Consider the following 26,299-nt stretch of genomic DNA (forward strand, 5'->3'; position numbering starts at 1 on the left):
CAAAGTTACAGCAAAGATACGACAATCCGGACAAGACATCAGACAAGACATAAACAAGACTCCAATCGATGACTACATACATAATCATATGAATGCATTTATAACGCATGTTTCTTATCTTCATCTCTACAACCTCCAGGTAGTACCACACATAGTCGACAGGTGACTTTCACATATTAGCATTCACATATTTTCCCCCTTCATGTATCATCAACTAATGTGCACCCCATTTGTTGGAACTAAAAGCCGAAAAGAGCTCGGTAGAGTTTGACAGCCCATCCACAGACCCTTAATACGGGATAAGAAGGATTCAATGTATACTTCGCAATACCTCAAAGCTTATTTAAAACATGTACGGCACGATGATACATGCCCCTCAGACATGGATTTCATACATACATGCTTTTACTATCTCACTAGGACATAAATTTTCCACCTTCTCCTCTCCTCCCTCCACCCAATCATTTATAGGTATTTCATTGAATTGTATATTTTTCTGTTTGATTATTTAGATAGTGGCAGTTATTGTTGACTGCCAAAGGGTGGACTGTCAAAGTCGAAAAATATATTGATTCACATGCCTTGTACTAACCCCATGCACATGCCCGCTGCACGTGCACCCAGTCTGCGGTGCGTGTGCATATCCGCAAATTGCGTAAGATCGCTCCGGCGATCACGCGCGTGTTATGCGCATTTACGGTAGAGTTTGTGAGCGTGTAGCGGGCGACTCGATCGTAACATATTTAACCTATATAGTGTGTTTTGTAGATAATATTTCCCTTAACAATGTCAGTAAAAATGTTTAGTTTAAATGGTTTGTGGACAGAGAGATTCCTCTTTACATGATAGGAAGGGTCAGATAAAGGTTGGAAGGTGGTGTTTAGTATCCAGCTGTAGAGTATTTTAATAGTAACATTTCAGTGTTGGTTAGGAAGATATTGTTCACTGCTGCGTATAGTTATGCACAAAAGTATGTTTGGAACATTAAATGTATTTGCAGTTTATTACACATGCTGGGGGAATCCAGAGGATACCTCCCACCTGGGCAGTTGGAGAAGGACACAGCCCACCTGTTTAAACCCACCTATGACCTTTACTATAATGTGGAGACACATTCCTGTGTCCAATGAACAATGAGATTGTAGGGACCATTGTATTGTGAATGTATGCTGTAAATATAAGGACCACCATTGCTGGGGCAGTCACTCACTCTCTGCAAGGTTTTCACACTGAAGGCTGGAGGCTGGTTCCAGAAGCGCTTGCGAATCATTCCCATGTGTGTAAGTTCACTGTAGCCATTTATTCCCTTTGTGTATGCCATTCATTCTCTCTCTGTGTGCTTGTATTTGCGATCGCATTGCTAATGTTTAAATCTTATTTCTTGTTATTCTGTTTAGATATTGATGTTAGGTTTGTAGTGTATAAGCTGTAATTGTTTTCCCCTTTTATATATATATATACTAAAGAATCTTCTAAGAAGGTGTTGGAACCTTACCAGGTCTTGTGTGTTTCACCAGTTATTATATAGGGTCTCTCTCTTAGCGTATTAACCGCTCATACCATATTCACATCGTTAAAGGTTTAAGCATTACATCATTGTGGTTTTACATTGCCAAGGTTTACAGTATAAGCATACCCTTACTGCGTTCATTTAAAAGGTTTAAAGGTTATCAACTGTGTGTGCGCCCGCTGTGTGTGTATTCCGTACACCCAGCGCAGCGTGTGTACGTTACGTGCGTACCACGTGCAAAGTCTTTGTATGCAAATAGCATACAAAGTGCGTAGCACGTGCATGTGGTTTAGCGGCCATAACGGCTTCACGTTGTTAATACATAGCTTATGTTGAAAGGTAAATATTTGACTTTATCAATATAGTGATGAGCGGGTTCGGTTTCTCGGAAACCGAACCCCCCTGAACTTCACCCATTTTACACGGGTCCGAGGCATACTCGGATTCTCCCGTATGGCTCGGTTAACCCGAGCGCGCCCGAACGTCATCATCCCGCTGTCGAATTCTCGCGAGATTCGGATTCTATATAAGCAGCCGCGCGTTGCCGCCATTTTCACTCGTGCATTGGAAATGTTAGGGAGAGGACGTGGCTGGCGTCCTCTCCGTGTATTGTTGATGCAAATATTTGTGCTTGCTTTACTTATTGCTTAATTGTGGGGACTGGGGAGCAGCTGTATATTAATATAGGAGGAGTACAGTGCAGAGTTTTGCTGATCAGTGACCACCAGTTTTATCCGTTCTCTGCATGAAAAAAACGCTCCTTATCTGTGCTCAGTGTGCTGCATATATCTGTGCTCACACTGCTTAATTGTGGGGACTGGGGAGCAGCTGTATTATATAGCAGGAGTACAGTGCAGAGTTTTGCTGACAGTGACCACCAGTATACGTTGTCTGCCTGAAAAACACTCCATATCTGTGCTCAGTGTGCTGCTTTATTGTGGGGACTGGGGACCACCAGTATAATATTATATAGGAGGAGTACAGTGAAGAGTTTTGCTGACCAGTGACCACCAGTATACGTTGTCTGCCTGAAAAACACTCCATATCTGTGCTGCATTGTAGACAGTATATAGTAGGAGTACAGTGCATAATTTTGCTGACCACCAGTATATAATATATAGGAGTACGGTACAGAAGGCCACTGCTGTACCTACCTCTGTGTCGTCAAGTATACTATCCATCCATACCTGTGGTGCATTTCAGTTTTGCACAGTTTGCTGACCACCACTATATAATATATAGCATCACGGTACAGTAGGCCACAGCTGTACCTGCCTCTGTGTCGTCAAGTATACTATCCATCCATACCTGTGGTGCATTTCAGTTTTGCACAGTTTGCTGACCACCAGTATATAATATATAGCATTACGGTACAGTAGGCCACTGCTGTACCTACCTCTGTGTCATCAAGTATACTATCCATCTACATTCTATACCTGTGGTGCATTTTAGTTTTGCAGTTTGCTGACACAGTGACCACCAGTATATATAGCAGTACGGTACGGAAGGCCACTGCTGTACCTACCTCTGTGTCGTCAAGTATACTATCCATCTAGATTCTATACCTGTGGTGCATTTTAGTTGTGCAGTTTGCTGACACAGTGACCACCAGTATATATAGCAGTACGGTACAGAAGGCCACTGCTGTACCTACCTCTGTGTCGTCAAGTATACTATCCATCTACATTCTATACCTGTGGTGCATTTTAGTTTTGCAGTTTGCTGACAGTGACCACCAGTATATATAGCAGTACGGTACGGAAGGCCACTGCTGTACCTACCTCTGTGTCGTCAAGTATACTATCCATCTAGATTCTATACCTGTGGTGCATTTCAGTTGTGCAGTTTGCTGACACAGTGACCACCAGTATATATAGCAGTACGGTACGGTAGGCCACTGCTGTACCTACCTCTGTGTCGTCAAGTATACTATCCATCTACATTCTATACCTGTGGTGCATTTTAATTTTGCAGTTTGCTGACAGTGACCACCAGTATATATAGCAGTACGGTATGGTAGGCCACTGCTGTACCTACCTCTGTGTCGTCAAGTATACTATCCATCTAGATTCTATACCTGTGGTGCATTTCAGTTGTGCAGTTTGCTGACACAGTGACCACCAGTATATATAGCAGTACGGTACGGAAGGCCACTGCTGTACCTACCTCTGTGTCGTCAAGTATACTATCCATCTACATTCTATACCTGTGGTGCATTTTAGTTTTGCAGTTTGCTGACAGTGACCACCAATATATATAGCAGTACGGTACGGAAGGCCACTGCTGTACCTACCTCTGTGTCGTCAAGTATACTATCCATCTAGATTCTATACCTGTGGTGCATTTTAGTTGTGCGCAGTATATATAGTAGTAGGCCATTGCTATTGATACTGGCATATAATTCCACACATTAAAAAATGGAGAACAAAAATGTGGAGGTTAAAATAGGGAAAGATCAAGATCCACTTCCACCTCGTGCGGAAGCTGCTGCCACTAGTCATGGCCGAGATGATGAAATGCCATCAACGTCGTCTGCCAAGGCCGATGCCCAATGTCATAGTAGAGAGCATGTAAAATCCAAAAAATAAAAGGTCAGTAAAATGACCCAAAAATCAATATTGAAAGCGTCTGATGAGAAGCGTAAACTTGCCAATATGCCATTTACGACACGGAGTGGCAAGGAACGGCTTAGGCCCTGGCCTATGTTCATGGCTAGTGGTTCAGATTCACATGAGGATGGAAGCACTCATCCTCTCGCTAGAAAACTGCAGTGCCACTCCTAGATGGGCCAGGTGTTTGTGTCGGCCACTTGGGTCGCTTAGCTTAGTCACACAGCGACCTTGGTGCACCTCTTTTTTTCTTTGCATCATGTGCTGTTTAGGGACAATTTTTTTGAAGTGCCATCCTGCCTGACACTGCAGTGCCACTCCTAGATGGGCCAGGTGTTTGTGTCGGCCACTTGGGTCGCTTAGCTTAGCCATCCAGCGACCTCGGTGCATATTTTAGGACTAAAAATAATATTGTGAGGTGTGAGGTGTTCAGAATAGACTGAAAATGAGTGTAAATTATGGTTATTGAGGTTAATAATACTATAGGATCAAAATGACCCCCAAATTCTATGATTTAAGCTGTTTTTTAGGGTTTTTTGTAAAAAAAAAACGAATCCAAAACACACCCGAATCCGACAAAAAAATTTCAGGGAGGTTTTGCCAAAACGCGTCCGAATCCAAAACACAGCCGCGGAACTGAATCCAAAACCAAAACACAAAACCCGAAAAATGTCCGGTGCACATCACTACTTTTATAGCACTAATTGAGCTGAGGCCTTCATCCTCGTCTCTGTATGCAGACCCTGAGTGCGATGAGTCCTCATCCTCTGACAAGTCCTAATCTGAAACATGTGTAGACTGTGTTGTTTCATGTCTATGTTATTTAATTACCACCAGCCTTTCAGCCTGTTTTTGTTGAGAGGCTTCATTTCCTGTACTGGATGTCATAGACCCCAGGTGGAATGTTGCACATAAGGGTTAATAGGGTAACCTATCCCTGGTATTGGAGGTGGCATTATCCGCTCAGCTATACTGGATAATGTCTGTGCAAAAGTAGCCCATGGGGGATCAACCTGAACCTGAGCCTTGCTTGGATTATTCAAGAGGCTTTGGGCCTAATGTGACCTGATCATAGATGTGCTAAATTTAGCATATCTACGATCAGCTTCCCTGAAATTTGGGGGGACACCCAGCACAGGGTTAGACTGCCCCACATTTCAGGCCCTACCCCGACGCACAAGTACAAAAGCATCACACAACGGTGAAGCTTTTGTAGTTGAAGAGTAGCTCCCTACCAGCACAGCTCCTGCACACTGTCAGGGAGCTACTCATCGTTGTCCGGGTCGCAGCAGCTGCGTTTGACCTCACACAACCACCGCGGCCTGCCCCCCACATGGTTCAGTTACACCTACATTGCCCGGATTGCACCCCTAAAATGGCGGCCAAACGCCGCCGGACCACCCTCTCCCACCCAGCGACCGCATCTACCTGTGAATCAGGAAGAGGTGATCGCAGGACTGAGATGGCAGTCGGCTGTCTGGCATGCGCCGGCACACTGCAGCACCGGCGCATGCAAAAATGCACAGCAGCAATCAGGTCTGAATTACGGGGTCATTCTGAGTTGATCGCTCGCTAGCTACGTTTTGCATCAATGCAAACGCATAGTCACCGCCCACTGGGGAGTGTATTTTAGCTTTGCAAGTGTGCAGCCAAGCAGTACAAAAACAGTTTGTGCAGTTTCTGAGTAGGTCTAAACTTACTCAACCGCTGCGATCACTTCAGCTTGTCCGGTCCCGGAATTGACGTCAGACACCCACCCTGCAAATGCTTGGATACGCCTGCGTTTTTCCAACCACTCCCTGAAAACGGTCAGTTGACACCCATAAACGCCTTTTTCCTGTCAATCTTCTTGCGATCGGCTGTGCGAATGGATTCTTCATTAAATCCATCGCCCAGCAATGATCCGCTTTGTACACATGCGATGCACCTATGCATTGTGGTGCAAACGCATGCGCAGTAGTGACCTGATCTCTGCACTGTGAAAAACGGCAGTATGCGATCAGGTAGGAATGACCCCCTTAGTCCCTTTGATGGAAGCTAAAACAATTTGCACATATTCTATTTTAAACCAGATCCTGAGAGGTTAACCCAGCTTTGCAAAGACAAACGTGAAATGAGAGTTGGTACTGCTGTGGAGAGTGTATCCTCCTCACCCTCTCTTAGACGTGATAAATAAATTACACACCTGTACAGTGTTAACTACACAATTTGTGACTGCAATCACTTTAACTTTTGTTATAGTGACATACAATCCGATCCCTCCCTGCTTTGCACCAGCATTGAGGATCGGAAAACACAGAAAGTGACAGAATTATAGTAAAGTCAGCAATCACACTAGCAATCAGTCACAGGTTATACATTAGTATAATAAGCAATATGAGCACATAATCAACTACAGATTAGAGATGAGCGGGTTCAGTTCCCTGAGAACCGAACCTCCCCGAACTTCATGCTCCAAGTCCAGATCCAAGTCCAGCTCGGGTTTTTCCACCAGACTCGGAAACTAGAACGAGGCATATCATCATCCCGCTGTCGGATTCTTGCAGGTTTTGGATACCATATAAGGAGTCGCACGTCGCCGCCATTTTCACTCCAGTCCTGGAGAGTGTAGCGAGAGGACGTGTCTCCTCTGTGTCTGTGTGGGAAAGTGGCATGGCATGTGGGGTGGCGACCTGCTCTTTTGTATCATTTCAGTGGTGCTGTCTTGTGCTTCAGCAGTCCAGTGGAGGTGTCTTGTGCTGCATCTGTCCAGTCACAGTGGTGGTGTCCTGTGCTGCCATAAGTCTAGTGCTGCTGTATAAGTCCAGTCCAGTGGTGCTGTCTTGTGCTGCAGTAGTCCAGTGGTGGTGTCCTGTGCTGCCATAAATCCAGTGTTGGCGTCCTGTGCTGCTATAAGTCCAGTGATGCTGCCGTATAAGTCCAGGGATACTGTTGTATAAGTCCAGTCCAGTGGTGCTGCCATATAAATCCAGGGGTACTGCCATATAAGTCCAGGGGAACTGCCGTATAAGTCCAGGGGTACTGCCGTATAAGTCCAGGGTTGCTGCCGTACAAGTCCAGCGGTACTGCCGTATAACTCCAGCGGCACTGCCGTAGAAGTCCAGACCAGTGGTGCTGCTGTATTAGTCCAGTCCAGTGGTACTGCCATGTAAGTCATGGGGTACTGCCGTATAAGTCCAGGGGTAATGTTGCATAAGTCCAGTGGTGCTGTATAAGTCCAGTCCAGCGGTGCTGTCTTGTGCTACATCAGTCCAGTCACTCCAGTGGTGGTGTCCTGTGCTGCCATAAGTCCAGGGTTACTGCCGTATAAGTCCAGGGGTACTGCCGTATAACTCCAGCGGTACTGCCGTATAAGTCCAGCAGTAATGCCGTATAACTCCAGTCCAGTGGCGCTTTCGTATAAGTCCAGTCCAGTGGTGCTGCCGTATAAGTATAGTGATACTGCCGTGTAAGTCCAGAGGTACTGCCGTATAACTCAAGGGGTACTGCCGTATAAGTCCAGTGGTGCTGTATAAGTTCAGTCCAGCGGTGCTGTCTTGTGCTGCATAAGTCCAGTCACTCCAGTGGTGGTGTCCTGTGCTGCCATAAGTCCAGGGTTAATGCCGTATAAGTCCAGCTGTTCTGCCGTATAACTTCAGCGGTACTGCCGAATAACTCCAGTCCAGTGGTGCTTCCATATAAGTCCGATCCAATATATGTCAAGTCCAGTCCGTATAAGTCCAGCGATACTGCTGTATAAGTATAGTGGTACTGCCTGTATAAGTCCAGGGGTACTGCTGTATAAGTCCAGTGGTGCTGTATAAGTCCATTCCAGTGGTAATGTCTTGAGCTGCATCAGTCCAGTCACTCCAGTGGTGGTGTCCTGTGCTGCCATAAGTCCAGTGGTGCTGCCGTATAAGTCCAGGGGTGCTGCCGTATAAGTCCTGGGGTACTGCAGTATAAGTCCAGTCCAGTGGTGCTGCCGTATAAGTCCAAGGTTACTGCCATATAAGTCCAGGGGTTCTGCTGTATAAGTCCAGCGGTACAGCCATATAAGTCCAGTGGTGCTGTATAAGTCCAGTCCAGTGGTGCTGTCTTGTGCTGCATCAGCCCAGTCACTCCAGTGGTGGTGACCTGTGCTGCCATAAGTCCAGTGGTGCTGCTGTATAAGTCCAGTCTAGTGACGCTGCCATATAAGTCCAGTCCAGTGGTGCTGCCATGTAAGTCCAGTGTTTTACCCATGTAAGTCCAACGTTACAGCCGTGTAAGTCCAGAGGTACTGCCGTATAAGTCCAGGGGTACTGCCGTATAAGTCCAGCGGTATTGCCCTGTAAGTCGAGTGGGGTACTGCCGTATAACTCCAGGGGTATTGCCGTATAAGTCCAGTGGTGCTGTCCTGTGCTGTATATTATTTACTCCAACTAAAGGGGTTATTAATATTTAATCCAAATAATTTTTTGAGGGTTTGCCCTGTGTGGTGTAGGGCTATGCTCTCCTGTGCCGCATATTTTTATAATAACTCCAAATAAAAGGGTTATTATTATCCAAATATTTTTTACGGGGTTGGTCCTGTGTGGCGTAGGGGTACGCTCTCCTGTGCCACATATTGTGTTATATAACTCCAGAAAAATAATGGAGAACAAAAATTTGGGGGATAAAATAGGGAAAGATCAAGAACCACTTCCTCCTAGCGCTGAAGCTGCTGCCAATAGTCATGACATAGACAATGAAATAACAATGTGTTCCCTAATGCACACCGAGTGAAAAATATTACTACATAATAGTCAGATAATACAGTGAACTTAGTTGCGTATATCTGCAGATATAGGGTTGAGCCCCCAGGCCAATCGACAAGGCTTCTCCGTCACTGGGGGTACCTAACACTAGGTATGGGTCCGGGGTGCAGGACCCCATGATGTCGGCACAGGCCGGCCACCCCAGGTCAGCACACAGGTGAGAATTAATAAGGGTTAATAAGAAGCACAGAAGTGCTATGTAAGTGGTGTGATTAAAATAATATATACAAAGTGATAGGGAAAATCATAAGTGTTAATAAAGTGTTAGGGTGTGCCGACCTGAAGCAGCCCAGCCACACCGACACAGGGGCCACCGCACCCCACACCCACCCCATAAATAATTACAAATATGTCTGGGTTAAATTCCCAGTGTAAGGCCACATGGTAATGGCTCCTACAGCATCTGAGAGCCAGCTTACCTGGAGATACCCCTGGCTTCCCCTATGGCACTCTGGAGTCAGCAATCCCTCCTAATGCTGACCCATCCATGCCTCTCTAAATACAATGCACAAAATGGAAAGCTGCTCAATCAGATTGTAATGTCACTCAGGTGCTAAAAGGGAGGGGTAATTCTGTGTAGGAAAAAACAATGTGTTCCCTAATGCACACCGAGTGAAAAATATTACTACATAATAGTCAGATAATACGGAGATCTTAGTTGCGTATATCTGCAGATATAGGGTTAAGACCCCAAGCCAATCGACAAGGCTTCTCCGTCACTGGGGGTCCCTAACACTAGGTAGGGGACCGGGGTGCAGGACCCCATGATGTCGGCACAGGCCGGCCACCCCAGGTCAGCACACAGGTGAGAATTAATAAGGGTTAATAAGAAGCACAGAAGTGCTATGTAAGTGGTGTGATTAAAATAATATATTCAAAGTGATAGGGAAAATCATAAGTGTTAATAAAGTGTTAGGGTGTGCCGACCTGAAGCAGCCCTGCCGACACAGGGGCAACCGCACCCCACACCCTCCCCATAAATAATTACAAATATGTCTGGGTTAAATTCCCAGTGTAAGGCCACATGGTAATGGCTCCTACAGCATCTGAGAGCCAGCTTACCTGGAGATACCCCTGGCTTTCCCTATGGCACTCTGGAGTCAGCAATCCCTCCTAATGCTGACCCATCCATGCCTCTCTAAATACAATGCACAAAATGGAAAGCTGCTCAATCAGATTGTAATGTCACTCAGGTGCTAAAAGGGTGGGGTAATTCTGTGTAGGAAAAAGCAATGTGTTCCCTAATGCACACCGAGTGAAAAATATTACTACATAATAGTCAGATAATACGGAGATCTTAGTTACGTATATCTGCAGATATAGGGTTAAGCCTCCAGGCCAATCGACAAGGCTTCTCCGTCACTGGGGGTCCCTAACACTAGGTATGGGTCCGGGGTGCAGGACCCCATGATGTCGGCACAGGCCGGCCACCCCAGGTCAGCACACAGGTGAGAATTAATAAGGGTTAATAAGAAGCACAGAAGTGCTATGTAAGTGGTGTGATTAAAATAATATATACAAAGTGATAGGGAAAATCATAAGTGTTAATAAAGTGTTAGGGCACACCCTAACACTTTATTAACACTTATGATTTTCCCTATCACTTTGTATATATTATTTTAATCACACCACTTACATAGCACTTTTGTGCTTCTTATTAACCCTTATTAATTCTCACCTGTGTGCTGACCTGGGATGGCCAGCCTGTGCCGACATCATGGGGTCCTGGACCCCAGACCCATACCTAGTGTTAGGGATCCCCAGTGACGGAGAAGCCTTGTCGATTTGCCTGGGGGCTTAACCCTATATCTGCAGATATACGCAACTAAGATCTCCGTATTATCTGACTATTATGTAGTAATATTTTTCACTCGGTGTGCATTAGGGAACACATTGTTTTTTCCTACACAGAATTGCCCCTCCCTTTTAGCACCTGAGTGACATTACAATCTGATTGAGCAGCTTTCCATTTTGTGCATTGTATTTAGAGAGGCATGGATGGGTCAGCATTAGGAGGGATTGCTGACTCCAGAGTGCCATAGGGGAAGCCAGGGGTTTCTCCAGGTAAGCTGGCTCTCAGATGCTGTAGGAGCCATTACCATGTGGCCTTACACTGGGAATTTAACCCAGACATATTTGTAATTATTTATGGGGTGGGTGTGGGGTGCAGTGGCCCCTGTGTCGGTGTGGCTGGGCTGCTTCAGGTCGGCACACCCTAACACTTTATTAACACTTATGATTTTCCCTATCACTTTGAATATATATTATTTTAATCACACCACTTACATAGCACTTCTGTGCTTCTTATTAACCCTTATTAATTCTCACCTGTGTGCTGACCTGGGGTGGCCGGCCTGTGCCGACATCATGGGGTCCTGCACCCCGGACCCATACCTAGTGTTAGGGACCCACAGTGACGGAGAAGCCTTGTCGATTGGCCTGGAGGCTTAACCCTATATCTGCAGATATACGCAACTAAGATCTCCGTATTATCTGACTATTATGTAGTAATATTTTTCACTCGGTGTGCATTAGGGAACACATTGTTTTTTCCTACACAGAATTACCCCACCCTTTTAGCACCTGAGTGACATTACAATCTGATTGAGCAGCTTTCCATTTTGTGCATTGTATTTAGAGAGGCATGGATGGGTCAGCATTAGGAGGGATTGCTGACTCCAGAGTGCCATAGGGAAAGCCAGGGGTATCTCCAGGTAAGCTGGCTCTCAGATGCTGTAGGAGCCATTACCATGTGGCCTTACACTGGGAATTTAACCCAGACATATTTGTAATTATTAATGGGGAGGGTGTGGGGTGCGGTTGCCCCTGTGTCGGCTGGGCTGCTTCAGGTCGGCACACCCTAACACTTTATTAACACTTATGATTTTCCCTATCACTTTGTATATATTATTTTAATCACACCACTTACATAGCACTTCTGTGCTTCTTATTAACCCTTATTAATTCTCACCTGTGTGCTGACCTTGGGTGGCCGGCCTGTGCCGACATCATCGGGTCCTGCACCCCGGACCCATACCTAGTGTTAGGGACCCCCAGTGACGGAGAAGCCTTGTCGATTGGCCTGGAGGCTTAACCCTATATCTGCAGATATACGCAACTAAGATCTCCGTATTATCTGACTATTATGTAGTAATATTTTTCACTCGGTGTGCATTAGGGAACACATTGTTTTTTCCTACACAGAATTACCCCACCCTTTTAGCACCTGAGTGACATTACAATCTGATTGAGCAGCTTTCCATTTTGTGCATTGTATTTAGAGAGGCATGGATGGGTCAGCATTAGGAAAGATTGCTGACTCCAGAGTGCCATAGGGAAAGCCAGGGGTATCTCCAGGTAAGCTGGCTCTCAGATGCTGTAGGAGCCATTACCATGTGGCCTTACACTGGGAATTTAACCCAGACATATTTGTAATTATTTATGGGGAGGGTGTGGGGTGCGGTGGCCCCTGTGTCGGCTGGGCTGCTTCAGGTCGGCACACCCTAACACTTTATTAACACTTATGATTTTCCCTATCACTTTGTATATATTATTTTAATCACACCACTTACATAGCACTTCTGTGCTTCTTATTAACCCTTATTAATTCTCACCTGTGTGCTGACCTGGGGTGGCCGGCCTGTGCCGACATCATGGGGTCCTGCACCCCGGACCCCTACCTAGTGTTAGGGACCCCCAGTGACGGAGAAGCCTTGTCGATTGGCTTGGGGTCTTAACCCTATATCTGCAGATATACGCAACTAAGATCTCCGTATTATCTGACTATTATGTAGTAATATTTTTCACTCGGTGTGCATTAGGGAACACATTGTTTTTTCCTACACAGAATTACCCCTCCCTTTTAGCACCTGAGTGACATTACAATCTGATTGCGCAGCTTTCCATTTTGTGCATAGACAATGAAATGCCATCAGTGTCGTCTGCCAAGTCCGATGCCCAATATCACAGTAGAGGGTATGTAAAATCAAAGAAGCCAAAGTTCCGTAAAATGACCCAAATTTTTTTAATTTAAATCGTCTGAGAAGAAACGTCAACTTGCCAATATGCCATTTACAACATGGAGTGGCAAGGAACAGCTAAGGCCCTGGCCTATGTTCATGACTAGTGGTTCAGCTTCACATGATGATGGAAGCCCTCATCCTCCCGCTAGAAAAATGAAGAGAGTTAAACTGGCAAAAGCACAGCAAAGAACTGTGCGTTCTAAGATGGTATCACAAATCCCCAAGGAGAGTCCAAATGTGTTGGCGGTTGCGATGCCTGACCTTCCCAACACTGGATGGAAAGAAGTGACTTCTTCCATCATTTGCACGCCCTCTGCAAGTGCTGGAAGGAGCACCCACAGTCCAGTTCCTGATATTCAAATTGAAGATGTCACTGTTGAAGTACACCAGGATGAGGATATGGGTGTTGCTGGCACTGAGGAGGAAGTTGACGTGGAGGATTCTGATGGTGATGTGGTTTGTTTAAATCAGGAAGTCTGGGAGATTTTTTGAAAAATGACAGGGGCGTGCAGGAGATGCTGCCGGTGGCCCAATAATTGGGGGCCACTTTCGACATTCAGCCACTGCGTGCCGAAGACTGGAATGCCACCAAACACTCCTGAACCTGCCCTGCCATCACCTAACGCAAGATGTGGTAATGAGGTTGAATTCAAAACTCTATATGCTTCAAAGTATGTAGGAGCAGCAAAAGGCCATTCAATCCTATACATTCACCTATGATATAGGCAAAGGAGGGGGAATGCACTCGACTCAAGCACAGTGGAGAATGATTTCCATGTTGTGCAAGGTTCTCCAACCCTTCAAACTTTCCACACGTGAAGTCAGTTCAGACACTGCCAGCTTGAGTCAGGTCATTCCCCTCATCAGGCTTTTGCAGAAGCAGCTGGAGAAATTTAAGGAGGAACTAAGATGGAGCTATTCCGTTAAGTATGTGGGACTTGTGAATGGAGCCCTTCATTCCCTTTGCCAGGATTCAAGGGGGGTCAATCTGTTGAAATCAGAGCACTACATTTTGGCCACCATGATCGATCCCAGGTTTAAAAAGTACGTTGCATCTCTCTTTCTGGCAGACAAAAGTCTGCTGGTGAGAAAATTGTCAACTCAAATTGAGCGTGATCCGTCAACAGCTCATCCTTCATTTTCTCCTGCAACTGGGGCTGCAAGGATAAGGATAAAATTTCTGAGCCCACCCGCTGGCGGTGATGCAGGGCAGTCAGGAGCAAGTGGTGACATCTGGTCCAGACTTAAGGACCTGCCAACGATTACCGACATGTCTACTGTCACTGCATATGATGCTGTCACCATTGAAAGAATGGTGGAGGATTAAATCAGTGACAGCTTCCAAGTAGGCATGTCAGACAGTACGTATGTATACCGGCAGGATAAAGAGGCAATTTGGAGGCCCTTGCAGAAACTGGCTTTATTTTACCTAAGTTGCCCCCCCACCAGTGTGTACTCCGAAAGACTGTTTAGTGCAGCCGTTAACCTTGTAAGTGATCAGCGTAGGAGGTTACTTCCACAAAATGTGGAGAATATGATGTTCATCAAAATGAATTATAAAGTCCTCCAGGAAGACATTTACCATCAATTGCCTCCAGAAAGTACACAGGGACCTGTGGTGGTGGATTCCAATGGGGACGCATTAATACTCTGTGACATCTTGCCTCTTTAGAGCCAGTTTGTGCAAGGAGAGATTAATTGCTTCTTTTTGGGTGGGGGGATTAATTGCTTATTTTTTTGTGGGGCCACACCACACCAATCATTTCAGCCACAGTCGTGTGGCAGATCCGGTCACTAAAATGATTGGTTTGTTAAAGTGTGCATGTCCTGTTTATACAACATAAGGGTGGGTGGGAGGGACCAAGAACAATTCAATCTTGCACCTTTTTTTCTTTTTTTTCTTTGCATAATGTGCTGTTTGGGGCCAAGTTTTTAAAAGTGCCATCCTGTCTACCGCTGCAGTGCCACTCCTAGATGGGCCAGGTGTTTGTGCCGCCCAATTGTGTCGCTTAGCTTAGTCATCCAGTGACCTCAGTGCAACCTTTTGGCCTAAAAACAATATTGGGGGTCATTCCGACCCGATCGCTCACTGCACAGTGATCAGGTCGGAACTGCGCATGCGCCGGCGCCATAGTGCAACACCCCCTTACAAAAGGTCTGTACTTCAGGGAGCTCCGCCAGTTGTTTCTGGAAGAAGATAGAGACGAAATCTGAACCTTTATGAAGCCTAATCTTAGGCCCTTATCCACTCCTACTTTTAGGAACAGTAGAAACCGTCCCAGACGATATTCCACAGGAGAACATTTGCGACTCTTACACCAAGAAACATATTTCTTCAAAATACGGTGGTAATGATTGGAGGTAACCACCTTACGGGCCTGAACCATAGTGGAAACCACCTTGGATGGAAAACCCTTTGTGGTTAAAATCTCCCTCTCAACTTCCATGCCATCAAATGCAGTCACTGTAAGTCTGGTTAGATGAACAGTCCTTGTTGAAGAAAGTCCTTGAGAAGCAGCAGAGGCAAGGGTTTCTCCAACGACAGGGTCAGGAGGTCTGCATACCAGGCCCATTGAGGCCAATCCGGGGCAATTAGAATTGCCAGAACCCTTTCCTTTGTGAGTCTTTTAAGAACTCTTGGGATTAGGGGAATTAGAGAAAACAGGTATACAAACTGGTAAGGCTATGGCATCCTCAGAGCATCTACCACAACCGCTTGCAGGTCCCTCGTTCTGGAGCAGTAATGATGGAGCTTCTTGTGGAGACCAGAAGCCATCAGGTCTATCTGTGGACAACCTCTCCATTGAACAAGTTGTTGAAACACCTGAGGGTGGAGGCCCCATTCCCCCGGATGGAGGTTGTGCCTGCTGAGGAAGTCTGCTTCCCAGTTGTCCACTCCTGGAATGTAAACAGCTGAGATGGCCCTTGTGTTGGCTTCTGCCCAGAGGAGTATTCTTGACACCTCTCGCATTGCGGCCCTGCTTCTTGTTCCTTCCTGTCGGTGGATGTACGCTACTGCCGTGGCATTGCCTGATTGCACCTGTATGGCCTGATTCCGAAGGAGGGATGAGGCCTGTATTAGAGCATTGTAAATTGCCCTGAGATCTAGGATATTGATTGGAAGAGCAGATTCCTGTAAAGACCATGTCCCCTGGAACTGCGCTCCCTGAGTCATAGCCACCCAACCCCGGAGGCTGGCATCTATTGTCAACAGTGTCCATGACTGGGTGTTGCAACTCTGACCCTCCACCAGATGGGAAACTTGTAGGCACCATAGCCGGGATAGCCATGCTTTCAGTGACAGGGTTATATGCTGATGCATGTGCAGGTGAGATCCCGACCATTTGTCCAACAAATCCAGTTGAAACGGTCATGCATGGAACCTGCTGTACTGCATCACCTTGTAGGAGGCCACCATCTTGTCCGGCAAGCAGATGCAAAGATGAATAGAGACCACGCGAGGTTTCAGCACTGAATGGACCATAGACTGAATAGTCAAGGCATTGTCCATGGGGAGGTAAAGCTTCTGAGATACTGTATCCAGGATCATCCCCAGGAACTGAATTCTCCGAGACTGTTCCAAGTGAGATTTCTGGAAATTGAGTATCCATCCGTGATCCGTAAGCAAGCGAGTAGTCAAGTCGATACTGTGCAGTAGTTGTTCCCTGGACACCACCTTTATCAGGAGATCGTCCAGGTACGGAATTATTTGGACACCTCTCATGCACAGTTGTAGCATCATTTCCGCCATGACCTTTGTGAATACCTTTGGGGCTGTGGAGAGACCGAAGGGTAAGGCCTGAAACTGGAAATACTGGTCCAGAATTGCGAACCTGAGGAACGCTTGGTGAGGGCGCCAAATTGGGATATGTAGGTATGCATCCTTTTTATCCAGGGACACCAAAAACTCCCCCTCCTCCAGATTCGCTATCACTGCTCTTAGAGATTCCATCTTGAATTTGAACACCTGAAGATACGGGTTCAGGAATTTGAGGTTCAAGATCGGTCGTACAGAGCCGCCTGGCTTCGAAACCACAAAGAGACTTGAGTAAAACCCCTTTGTGTGTAGCTGAGGAGGCACTGGAACAGTAAATCCTGTAGAAAGCAGTTTTTGCACTGACTGCTGTAAGGAAACCCTTGCTTCCTGTGAAGCTGGTAAGCCTGACCTGAAGAATTTGAGAGGAGGGAGTTCCTGGAAATCCATCCGTTATCATTGGGATATGAGGTCCCTCACCCAAAGATTCCGGCAGGACTCTGCCCAAATGTGGGCGAAGTGCTGAAGGCGAGCACCTACAGTACCTGAAAGTCGCCTTGCTGCTGGGGCCAACCATCATGCGGAGGGCTTCGTGGAAGAGGATCCTGAGGCCTGGTCAGCAGGTCCAGCAGCTGCTGGTTTACGGGACTTAACGCGAGATCCTCTAGCAGCATTGGAGGCAACTTTGGCTTTGCCTCTGAATCTGGCCACCTGAAAGGACTGCAGGGAGGGTCCTGGATAGGGACGTCTGACAGGTGGCGGGGTAGTCGGAAGATATGTAGATTTGCAGTTGCCTGAGATATCCACTTGTTCAGCTCTTCCCCAAACAAGGCATCACACGTAAAAGGAAGGTTCTCAACCCCTTTTTTAGAATCGGCATCCACTGGCCAGTGTCGCAGCCACAGGGTTCTGCGACCCAATACTGCCATAGCAGTGGTATGGCCGTTAATGATAATAAGTTCCTTAACAGCCTCACTCATAAAGTTTGTAGCATCTTGGATGTGTTTTAGTAATGTAACTATCTCTTCCCGAGGTAGTGTAAGCAGAATCTCATCAAACCATTTTACCATGGCTCTAGGAATCCAGCTGCATACTATGGTAGGGCGTTGGGATACACCCGCTGCAGAGTAAATTGATTTTAGAGTGGTTTCAATTTTGCGATCAGCTGGGTCTTTAAGGGAAACTGCCCCAGGTACAGGTTAAACAATCTTACGTGACAGCCTGGACACAGAAATATCCACTGTCGGTGGGGTTTCCCAGACTTTCCTATCTTCTGTAGAGAAAGGGAATGAATTTAACACCCGTTTAGGGGTAATAAATTTTTTGTCAGGATTTAGCCATGCTGCCTTAGCCAGGGTATCTAAATCTTTAGAAACTGGGAAGGTTGCAGAGGACTTTGGTTTCACATTAAAAACAATTCCTCAGTCTGTTCTTCCTCCTTATCAGGGATATTGAGCACCTATCTAATGGCATAAATGAGGGCCTTAACAGCTGTGCACAGGGAATTATCCTCATCAGATTATAATAAGTGTGTGTTTATGAGAAACCAATGGGGGGGGGGGGATGAAGAGCATGTCTGTGGACAGACCCTGTCCTTAGTTTGTTTCAGGGTCTGTCTTTCTTGTTTAGCCATAGCTAACTCTGAATTAATACTGGAAATCATAGTTTTAAATGATTCCATCCACTCAGGTTCCTGAACAGTACTACCCTGTGAAGGAATTGAGCATTGGGTACACATATGGGACCCCTGTGCGGAACGCTTTGCATAAAGTACACAGACTTATTTACAGACATGCTTGAGCAGAAAACACACAGTTAGTATGATAACACAGTGCAGTATTAGTGAGATATGCACACTTATCCCAGACTACCCTAAATGGAGTGACAGAGAGAATTGGAACCAGCACACTACACCACAGACCGAGCAGCACCCCGCTAGGTGTTTTCTATGTGTAATTTTCCACACAGTGGTAGAACCGCTGATTATGAGCTCCCCCTTTCACTATAACCCCCTGGTACTAGTTACAATGGTGATTCAGTGGATCCTGTGGAGGAGCAGTCTCCGCATGCAGCCTGTATCAGCAACAGCAGGAAATGGCGCCATTTAGACTCTGGTCCCGCTCCCATAATGGGGCGCAGTCCCTGCATTTTATTTATACTGGCTTTCTCCATGAACTGTGAAAACGAGTGTACTCAACCCCCGTTCACCATTCTGCCAGGCTGGGTACCCAGTGGGCACCGCGGCCCGGAGCTGGGTGATCATGCCGCTAATTTGCACTGGGGACCCACTAACCGGGTCCCCGGTGTAACACTCACCGCACTATGTCGACTTCAGCATCTGTTAAGAGGTGGCGGAATGCTGCTGGCGTGGGCTCACAACCTGGGGATGTGAGAAAACTCTCTGGAAAGCAACAGAATGCACCCGGCTCCTTGGGCATATTTTCTAAACTGAGTCTGCTAGGAGGGGCATATAGGGGAGGAGCCAGCACACACTATTGATTTCTTAAAGTGCCAGGCTCCAGTGGACCTGATCTATACCACATGGCAATATACTATTACCCAGTATCCACTAGGACGTTAGAGAAATTTTGAAAGAAAAATTAAAGTAAATTGTGTTTATATGTCATCCTTAGGTTCACTTGTGTGGTGAGGTACACAATTTGTTTCTGCATGTACAAATATCTTATGATTGACAGTCATCAGCACATGTGGTTAGGTAGGGGTGGATTTAGTCTATACAATTTTCATCTTTAGGTGTGTGACTGCCTGTGTCTGAACACTGTAGATGCCAGCTCTGTCTTTGCATCAGATACAAGTGATTTCTCTCTCTCTGACCCCTGTATGTATTTCCACTGATCTCTCTCTCGATCTCTCTCTCTCTGACCCTTGTCTGTCTCTCCACTGATCTTTCACTGACCCCTGTCTCTCTCTCTCTCTCTCTCTCTCTCTGACCCTTGTCTGTCTCTCCACTGATCTCTCTTTCACTGACCCTTGTCTGTCTCTCCACTGATCTCTCTCTCTCTCTCTGCCCCGTGTCTCTCTCTCTGACCCCTCTCTCTCTCTCTCTGACCCCTGTGTGTCTCTCTCACCCCTGTCTCTCCATTGATCTCTCTCTGGCCCATGTCTTCCTCTCTGTCTGGGATGATAAGTAGGAGGAGTAATGAGTGGAGGGGGAGGGGTCAGGATTCATTCATAACCCCCCCCTAAAATAAAAGCCTGCCCTCTTGTAGTATAATCTGTATGTGAAGATGTACCAAAGGAGGTGTTCTGTATGTGCACAGAGGTGCAGTCCACTCCATACTTGCTGAATATTGAAGTGACCACTGTGGGTGTGGAGCCAGGTGCTGAGGAGCGCTTTGTGTCATGGGGGGTGATTCAAACCTAATCATTGTTGTGCGTTTTCACGCACATCGGACAACAACAACGGGCATCGCTGGTCAGCGACAGGATGGTGCAAAAATTCTGATCGCACAGGTATTCGCAAGGTGATTGACAGGAAGAGGCCGTTTGTGGATGGTAACTGACAGTTTACTGGGAGTGTCCGGAAAAACACAGGCGTTCCCAGGGAGGGTGTAAGACGTCAGCTCCGGTCCCGATCAGCCTGATTCTTTTTCACTGGAAGAGTATGTCCTAGGCTGCGCAGAGACTGCACACAGTGGATTTTTGCAGCTCGGAGTACACATGGGATCGCACACTTGCACGGCGAATTTACACTCTCCCTGGGGGCGGCGACTATCTCAACACAGGACAGCAAAGTTAGCCCAGCGATAAGGTCGGAATCACCCCAATTATTCTCATCCCACTGGAGCATAATTCTGCCATATCGGTCCCACCACCTACCCACAGATCTGCTATTCCTGGCTTGACATTCCCTATCCTGCCCACTTCCCTAGATTCCGGTGGACTACATGATAGATTGGATGTCTCCCAGATGTTGCAGCCTTGCGGGTGAGTAGGTAAGTATGGTGCAGTCTCTTTACAGCTTCAGAGAAGAGAAAAATAAATGTCATCTTACCTGAAGTAAATACATCTGCTAAGTGTTTCAGTACAAACTGCAGGAATTCATCTCCCATAGTCCCTTCCCCAAAACGAAAATAACTGTGTAGATATGCCTTTGGGTTAAATAATTTCTGGTAATCTTCCTTTCCAGTGAAGTTAGACATAGTTATCTCTCTGTAGACTCTTTCTGAAATGGCTGTGCTCTCACAGTGAGGAATGTGCTCACTACAATGCTGGTCTTTCTAAATATATGCAAACAACTTGTTCTGCCAAGTTAAGCTAATGATTTATGTGATTATAAAACCCACAGAAAACAATACAGCTGGACTCAATGCTGACACTGTAACAGCAGCAGACTTTGTTCTGCTGTACTTAACCACGAAGGCTCGGTCTTAGAGCAAAGATGTGTCTGCACACTTGTATTTCAATATATGTATTTTGAATGATATGCATTTTATACATGTGCACCCTTAAATCTATTATTTAGGTGTGCCCGCATGTAATTCAGCAACCATGGTATGATATAATGAAAAAATGGTGTGGGAGCACTATTTTTAAATCATCTTAGATTTACACAGATTTTTTTTTTTTTTTTCAAATATACTTTTTATTGAACATTATTGTATAAAACAATATAGATGATTTACATTAAAACACAACAAAAGACATGCAAACAAAAAGAATGAGGAGGAAGGGGATGAGTGAGGGGAGATGCAAAAGGAGAAGAGACAACAAGGGGTCTAATTAATATCTGATTGCAGCAGCAAAATCTTTCTCTAATTGGCAAAACCATGTGCACTGCAGGTGGGGCAAATATAACATGTGCAGAGAGAGTTAGATTTCAGTGGGTTATACTGGCTGCTTTATTTTTACACTGCAATTTTTGATTTCAGTTTGAACACATCCCACCCAAATCTAACTTAGGGCCTAATTCAGAGTTGATTGCAGCAGAAAATTTGTAAGCAGTTGTGCAAAACCATGTTGCACTGAAGGTGTGGCAGATGTAACGTGCAGAGAGAGTTATATTTGGGTGGGGTGTGTTGAAACTGAAATCTAAATTGCAGTGTAAAAATAAAGCAGCCAGTATTTACCCTGCACAGGAACAATATAACCAACCCAAATCTAACTCTCCCTGCAGGTTATATCTGCCCCCCCCCCCCCCCCTCACCACCCACTGCAGTGCACATGGGGGGTCATTCTGACCTGATAGCTCGCTGCAGTTTATCGCAGCGCAGCAATCGGGTCGGAATTGTGCATGCGCCGCCACGCAAGTGCGGTGGCGCATGCCGGACGGCTGAAGGCCGTCGTTCAGTAGCGATCGCCTCTGCCTGATTGACAGGCAGAGGTGGTCGCAGGGCGGGAGGGGGCTGGACGGCGGCGTTAAGCCGCCGTTTAGGGGGCGTGGTCCGGCCAATGCAGGCGTGGCCGGACCGTTGGGGGGTGGGCCGCGGCAGCTGCGTGACGTCTCATGCAGCCGATGCGGCCAGTGGCTGCGAAGATCAACTCCCGGCCAGTTGCAGGAGCTGCGCTGGACGGGAGTTACTCGACAAATACTGCATCGCTGTGCGATGCTTTTGTATTTGTGCGGGGAGGCTGGACTGACATGCGGGGCGGACTAGCCTTGTGCTGGGCATCCCCCCGCATGTCAGGGAAGATGACCGTAGCTGTGCTAAATTTAGCACAGCTACGATCAACTCGGAATGACGCCCATGGTTTGGCCCAACTGCTAACAATTTTGTTGCTGCGATCAACTTTGAATTACCCCCTCTCTTTTTACATGTTACATCTCCCCCACCTGCAGTGCGCATGGTTTTGCCCATTAGAGAAAAAATTTGCTGCTACGATCAGGTCTGATTTAGGCCCAATGTACTGTAGGAATAGGGGTGGGGGGAAAGGAGAGTCAATGCGTGTATTGAGAAATAGGTAAATAGACTACGGGGCATATTAATTATTTGTAATTCCTCAGGAGATGTAGAAATTGTGACATCCATCAAACTCTGAAAAATCATTTTTTTTAGAGTTTGAAAGAGAAACGGTTTGCCATCCTGAAATGGTGAAAATTTTCCAGATGCTGCAGAGGGGTCTGAAAAGATCCCTTCCTGAAGTGTCCTCTTACCTTCGGCAGATTCCCCTGGCTCCCGAGCAGTCCTCCTGTGAGCCGCGGGCATGGAAGCGGTCATTGCAGCGGCGGCAGGAGACAGATACTGGCGTCTGCGCAGGGCTTAGTTTTTGAGCTGGGCACACAGGCTCCATCTGTGGCTTTGCAAGCGGCTTCAGCAGTGGCCTCCACTTTGTGGCGGAGAGGCAGCAGGGGGAGCAAACACTGGGCCGAAGTTACAGGGAGGGAGCGCTGGACAGTGGGGGAAGGCTGCGTGGACACTAAGAATAGGCTGCGGGAGAGGAGGGGAGTGATCACTGGGCAGACACTGCAGGTAATGACGTTGGGGGAAGGCTGCGGGGACACTGAGAATAGGCTGCGGAAGATGCGTGGAGCGATCACTGGGCAGACTCTACAGGGAGGGAGTGCTGGACATTGGGGGAAGGCTGTGTGTACACTGAGAATAGGCTGCGGGAGAGGAGGGTAGCGATCACTGGGCAGACACTACAGCTTGACAGTGGTGGGAGGATGTGGGGAGAGGAAGCAGACACGGGGGTGAGAATGTGGGGAGAGCAGGCAGGTAGTGGAGCAGCAGCCGCCCTGCCAGATTATCACTTTCCGAAAAACTGTCTTTGCAAAAAGACCAGTTTCTCAGAAGGGATAATTTTATGATGGGGCAATGATAAATTATGAAAAATTGTGAAAGACTACAATGAGAATTGAAAATTAAAAAATTCTCATTGCACAATATTTTAATGAGGAATATGCCCCTATTAGAGATGAAGTCAGATAGTCATCAGTGGGAGCCTTGGCCTAGAACTAAGAGGTTCAAGGCTTCCAAAACTTTAGCTGTCCAGATTATCACGTAAATTAGCAGCATGGCATCCTGAACAGAGATGCATGAGGCACGCTGCTTGAGTACAGATTCGCAGATGTACCCAGTGAGTGACACACCCCAAAAATGACCACAACACACCTGCATTTTTGCCACCACTCTCCCATCAACACCCACAATCGGTGCCTGACATACATTGGCATATCATCCATCATCTCTATTTTTAGAGACATCATAATGAAGGTTTAGGTAATAGAATGTTATTTAGAAGCTCAAATTGCCTGTCTGTTATTAGTCTATTATTTTGGGGATTTGTTTTCGATTTTCAAGTTGAATGTTAGTAAATCAGGGGATCCTATATTAAACTATGAAAAAACATTGATGTTTTGCTGATATTTGAGTTGGATTTGGTTTTATATTCAATTTTAAATTTGATTTTGCCTTTAATAAATCTCCATATACAAAATTGGATGCAAATCGAATGTAAAATCACCCAAAATCGAACATTAGTAAATATACTCCCGAGTCTCTATTCTGGGTATCTGCCCATCACAAGGTATGGGTCAGGATCCAGGATTCCATCCAGAAGTTGCAACAATCCACTAAATGACTAAATGGCAAGCAGGCGGGCAATGTTCTGCAAACATTTTCATTTTGTTGTCACATATACATGGGTTCTAGGAATCAGAAAGTGGATGCTCTTTCCAGACAGTTTAAAGGAATTCAAGAGCTCTTAAAAGGTTACATTTCTATCTTGCCTGTTATATATATGTGATGTGCACCGGAAATTTTTCGGGTTTTGTGTTTTGGTTTTGGATTCGGTTCCGCGGCCGTGTTTTGGATTCGGACGCCTTTTGGCAAAACCTCCCTGAAAATTGTTTGTCGGATTCGGGTGTGTTTTGGATTTGGGTGTTTTTTTACAAAAACCCCTCAAAAACAGCTTAAATCATATAATTTGGGGGTCATTTTGATCCCATAGTATTATTAACCTCAATAACCATAATTTCCACTGATTTCCAGTCTATTCTGAACACCTCACAATATTATTTTTAGTATTAAAATTTGCACCGAGGTCGCTGGATGGCTAAGCTAAGCGACCCAAGTGGCCGACACAAACACCTGGCCCATCTAGGAGTGGCACTGCAGTGTCAGACAGAATGTCAGATTTAAAAAATAGTCCCCAAACAGAACATGATGCAAAGAAAAAAAAGAGGTGCAATGAGGTAGCTGTGTGGCTAAGCTAAGCGACCCAAGTGGCCGACACAAACACCTGGCCCATCTAGGAGTGGCACTGCAGTTTTCTAGCGAGAGGATGAGTGCTTCCATCCTCATGTGAATCTGAACCACTAGCCATGAACATAGCCCAGGACCTCAGCCGTTCCTTGCCACTCCATGTTGTAAATGGCATATTGGCAAGTTTACGCTTCTCATCAGACGCTTTTAATTTTGATTTTTGGGTCATTTTACTGAACTTTTGTAGTATACTTGACGACACAGAGGTAGAGCAGTGGACTACTGTACCGTACTGCTATATATATATATATATATATATATATATATATACTGGTGGTCAGCAAAATTCTGCACTGTCCTCCTACTATATATACTGCGCACAACTAAAATGCAGCACAGGTATGGATGCATAGTATACTTGACGACACAGAGGTAGGTAGAGCAGTGGACTACTGTTCCATACTGCTATATATATACTGGTGGTCACAGCAACATTCTGCACTGTCCCCTCCTACTATATACTGCGCACAACTAAAACGCAGCACAGGTATGGATGCATAGTATACTTGACAACACAGAGGTAGGTAGAGCAGTGGACTACTGTACCGTACTGCTATATATATACTGGTGGTCAGCAAAATTCTGCACTGTCCTTCTACTATATACTGCAATGCAGCACAGATATGGAGCGTTTTTCAGGCAGAGAACGTAGATATTTTCAGCACACTGAGCACAGATATTTGCAGCACACTGAACACAGAAACTGAGAGAACGCTGCACGTCCTCTCCCTATCATCTCCAATGCACGAGTGAAAATGGTGGCGACGCGCGGCTCCTTATACACACATATATATATATATATATATATATATATATAGAAGAGAAAGGTCGCACTCACGTTAAAAATCCTCAACGCAGCAGCTGGGGTGTCGTCCACAGATCCCCTCCAGAAGATCCAATTAAAGAAAAAAGCAGATGGAGCACTCACCAGTCTTTTCATAGATTTGAGTATCAGAACGAAATTTTATTTCTCCAGACAGCACAGACAGCACAGCGTGACTGTTTACTACAGTCCAATAACATTGTAGAAAGCCCAAACGTTTTCGGTCATATCCAGACCGTCATCAGGGGACACAAAGAGCATCAGAGAGCTGTCACATCATCATTAGAACATCAGCAGCCAAGCTGCTGTTATTTGTTATTTGCTAAATTGCTAATTATTCATTACTAATACTCTGTTCGATTAATAACAGAAGCACTTAACATGTTACTATTGAGGTAGTTACATTATTCGGATTAGACGTTGCTGGGACCTCTCCATAAGCGATGATTTATATGTATTTTAAATGTGTTGTCTTTTAATGTATTATGCTTTTTGTACAGGCCCTTTGGATGCCTGCAATTGTTTATTGTTGGTTTCTATGACGATCTCCCTGTCCCGCGGTGCACCGTGACGTCATCACT

At 46.0% G+C, this 26,299-nt stretch overlaps 1 protein-coding gene across 1 annotated transcript in view; it reads right to left on the reverse strand.

The window, feature by feature from the left end:
* The window catches only part of LOC135058009 (nicotinamide N-methyltransferase-like), a 56,802-nt gene extending 35,920 nt beyond the window's left edge, over window positions 1-20,882 (reverse strand). The window contains exon 1 of the mRNA XM_063963672.1: window positions 20,686-20,882. Within this exon, the coding sequence (XP_063819742.1) occupies window positions 20,686-20,833 (148 nt within the window). The 5' untranslated portion in view covers window positions 20,834-20,882. The remainder of the gene's footprint in view (window positions 1-20,685) is intronic.
* Window positions 20,883-26,299: the final 5,417 nt, after the last annotated feature.

The sequence above is a fragment of the Pseudophryne corroboree genome, chromosome 3 (assembly GCF_028390025.1).
Source record: "Pseudophryne corroboree isolate aPseCor3 chromosome 3, aPseCor3.hap2, whole genome shotgun sequence".
NCBI lineage: Eukaryota > Metazoa > Chordata > Amphibia > Anura > Myobatrachidae > Pseudophryne > Pseudophryne corroboree.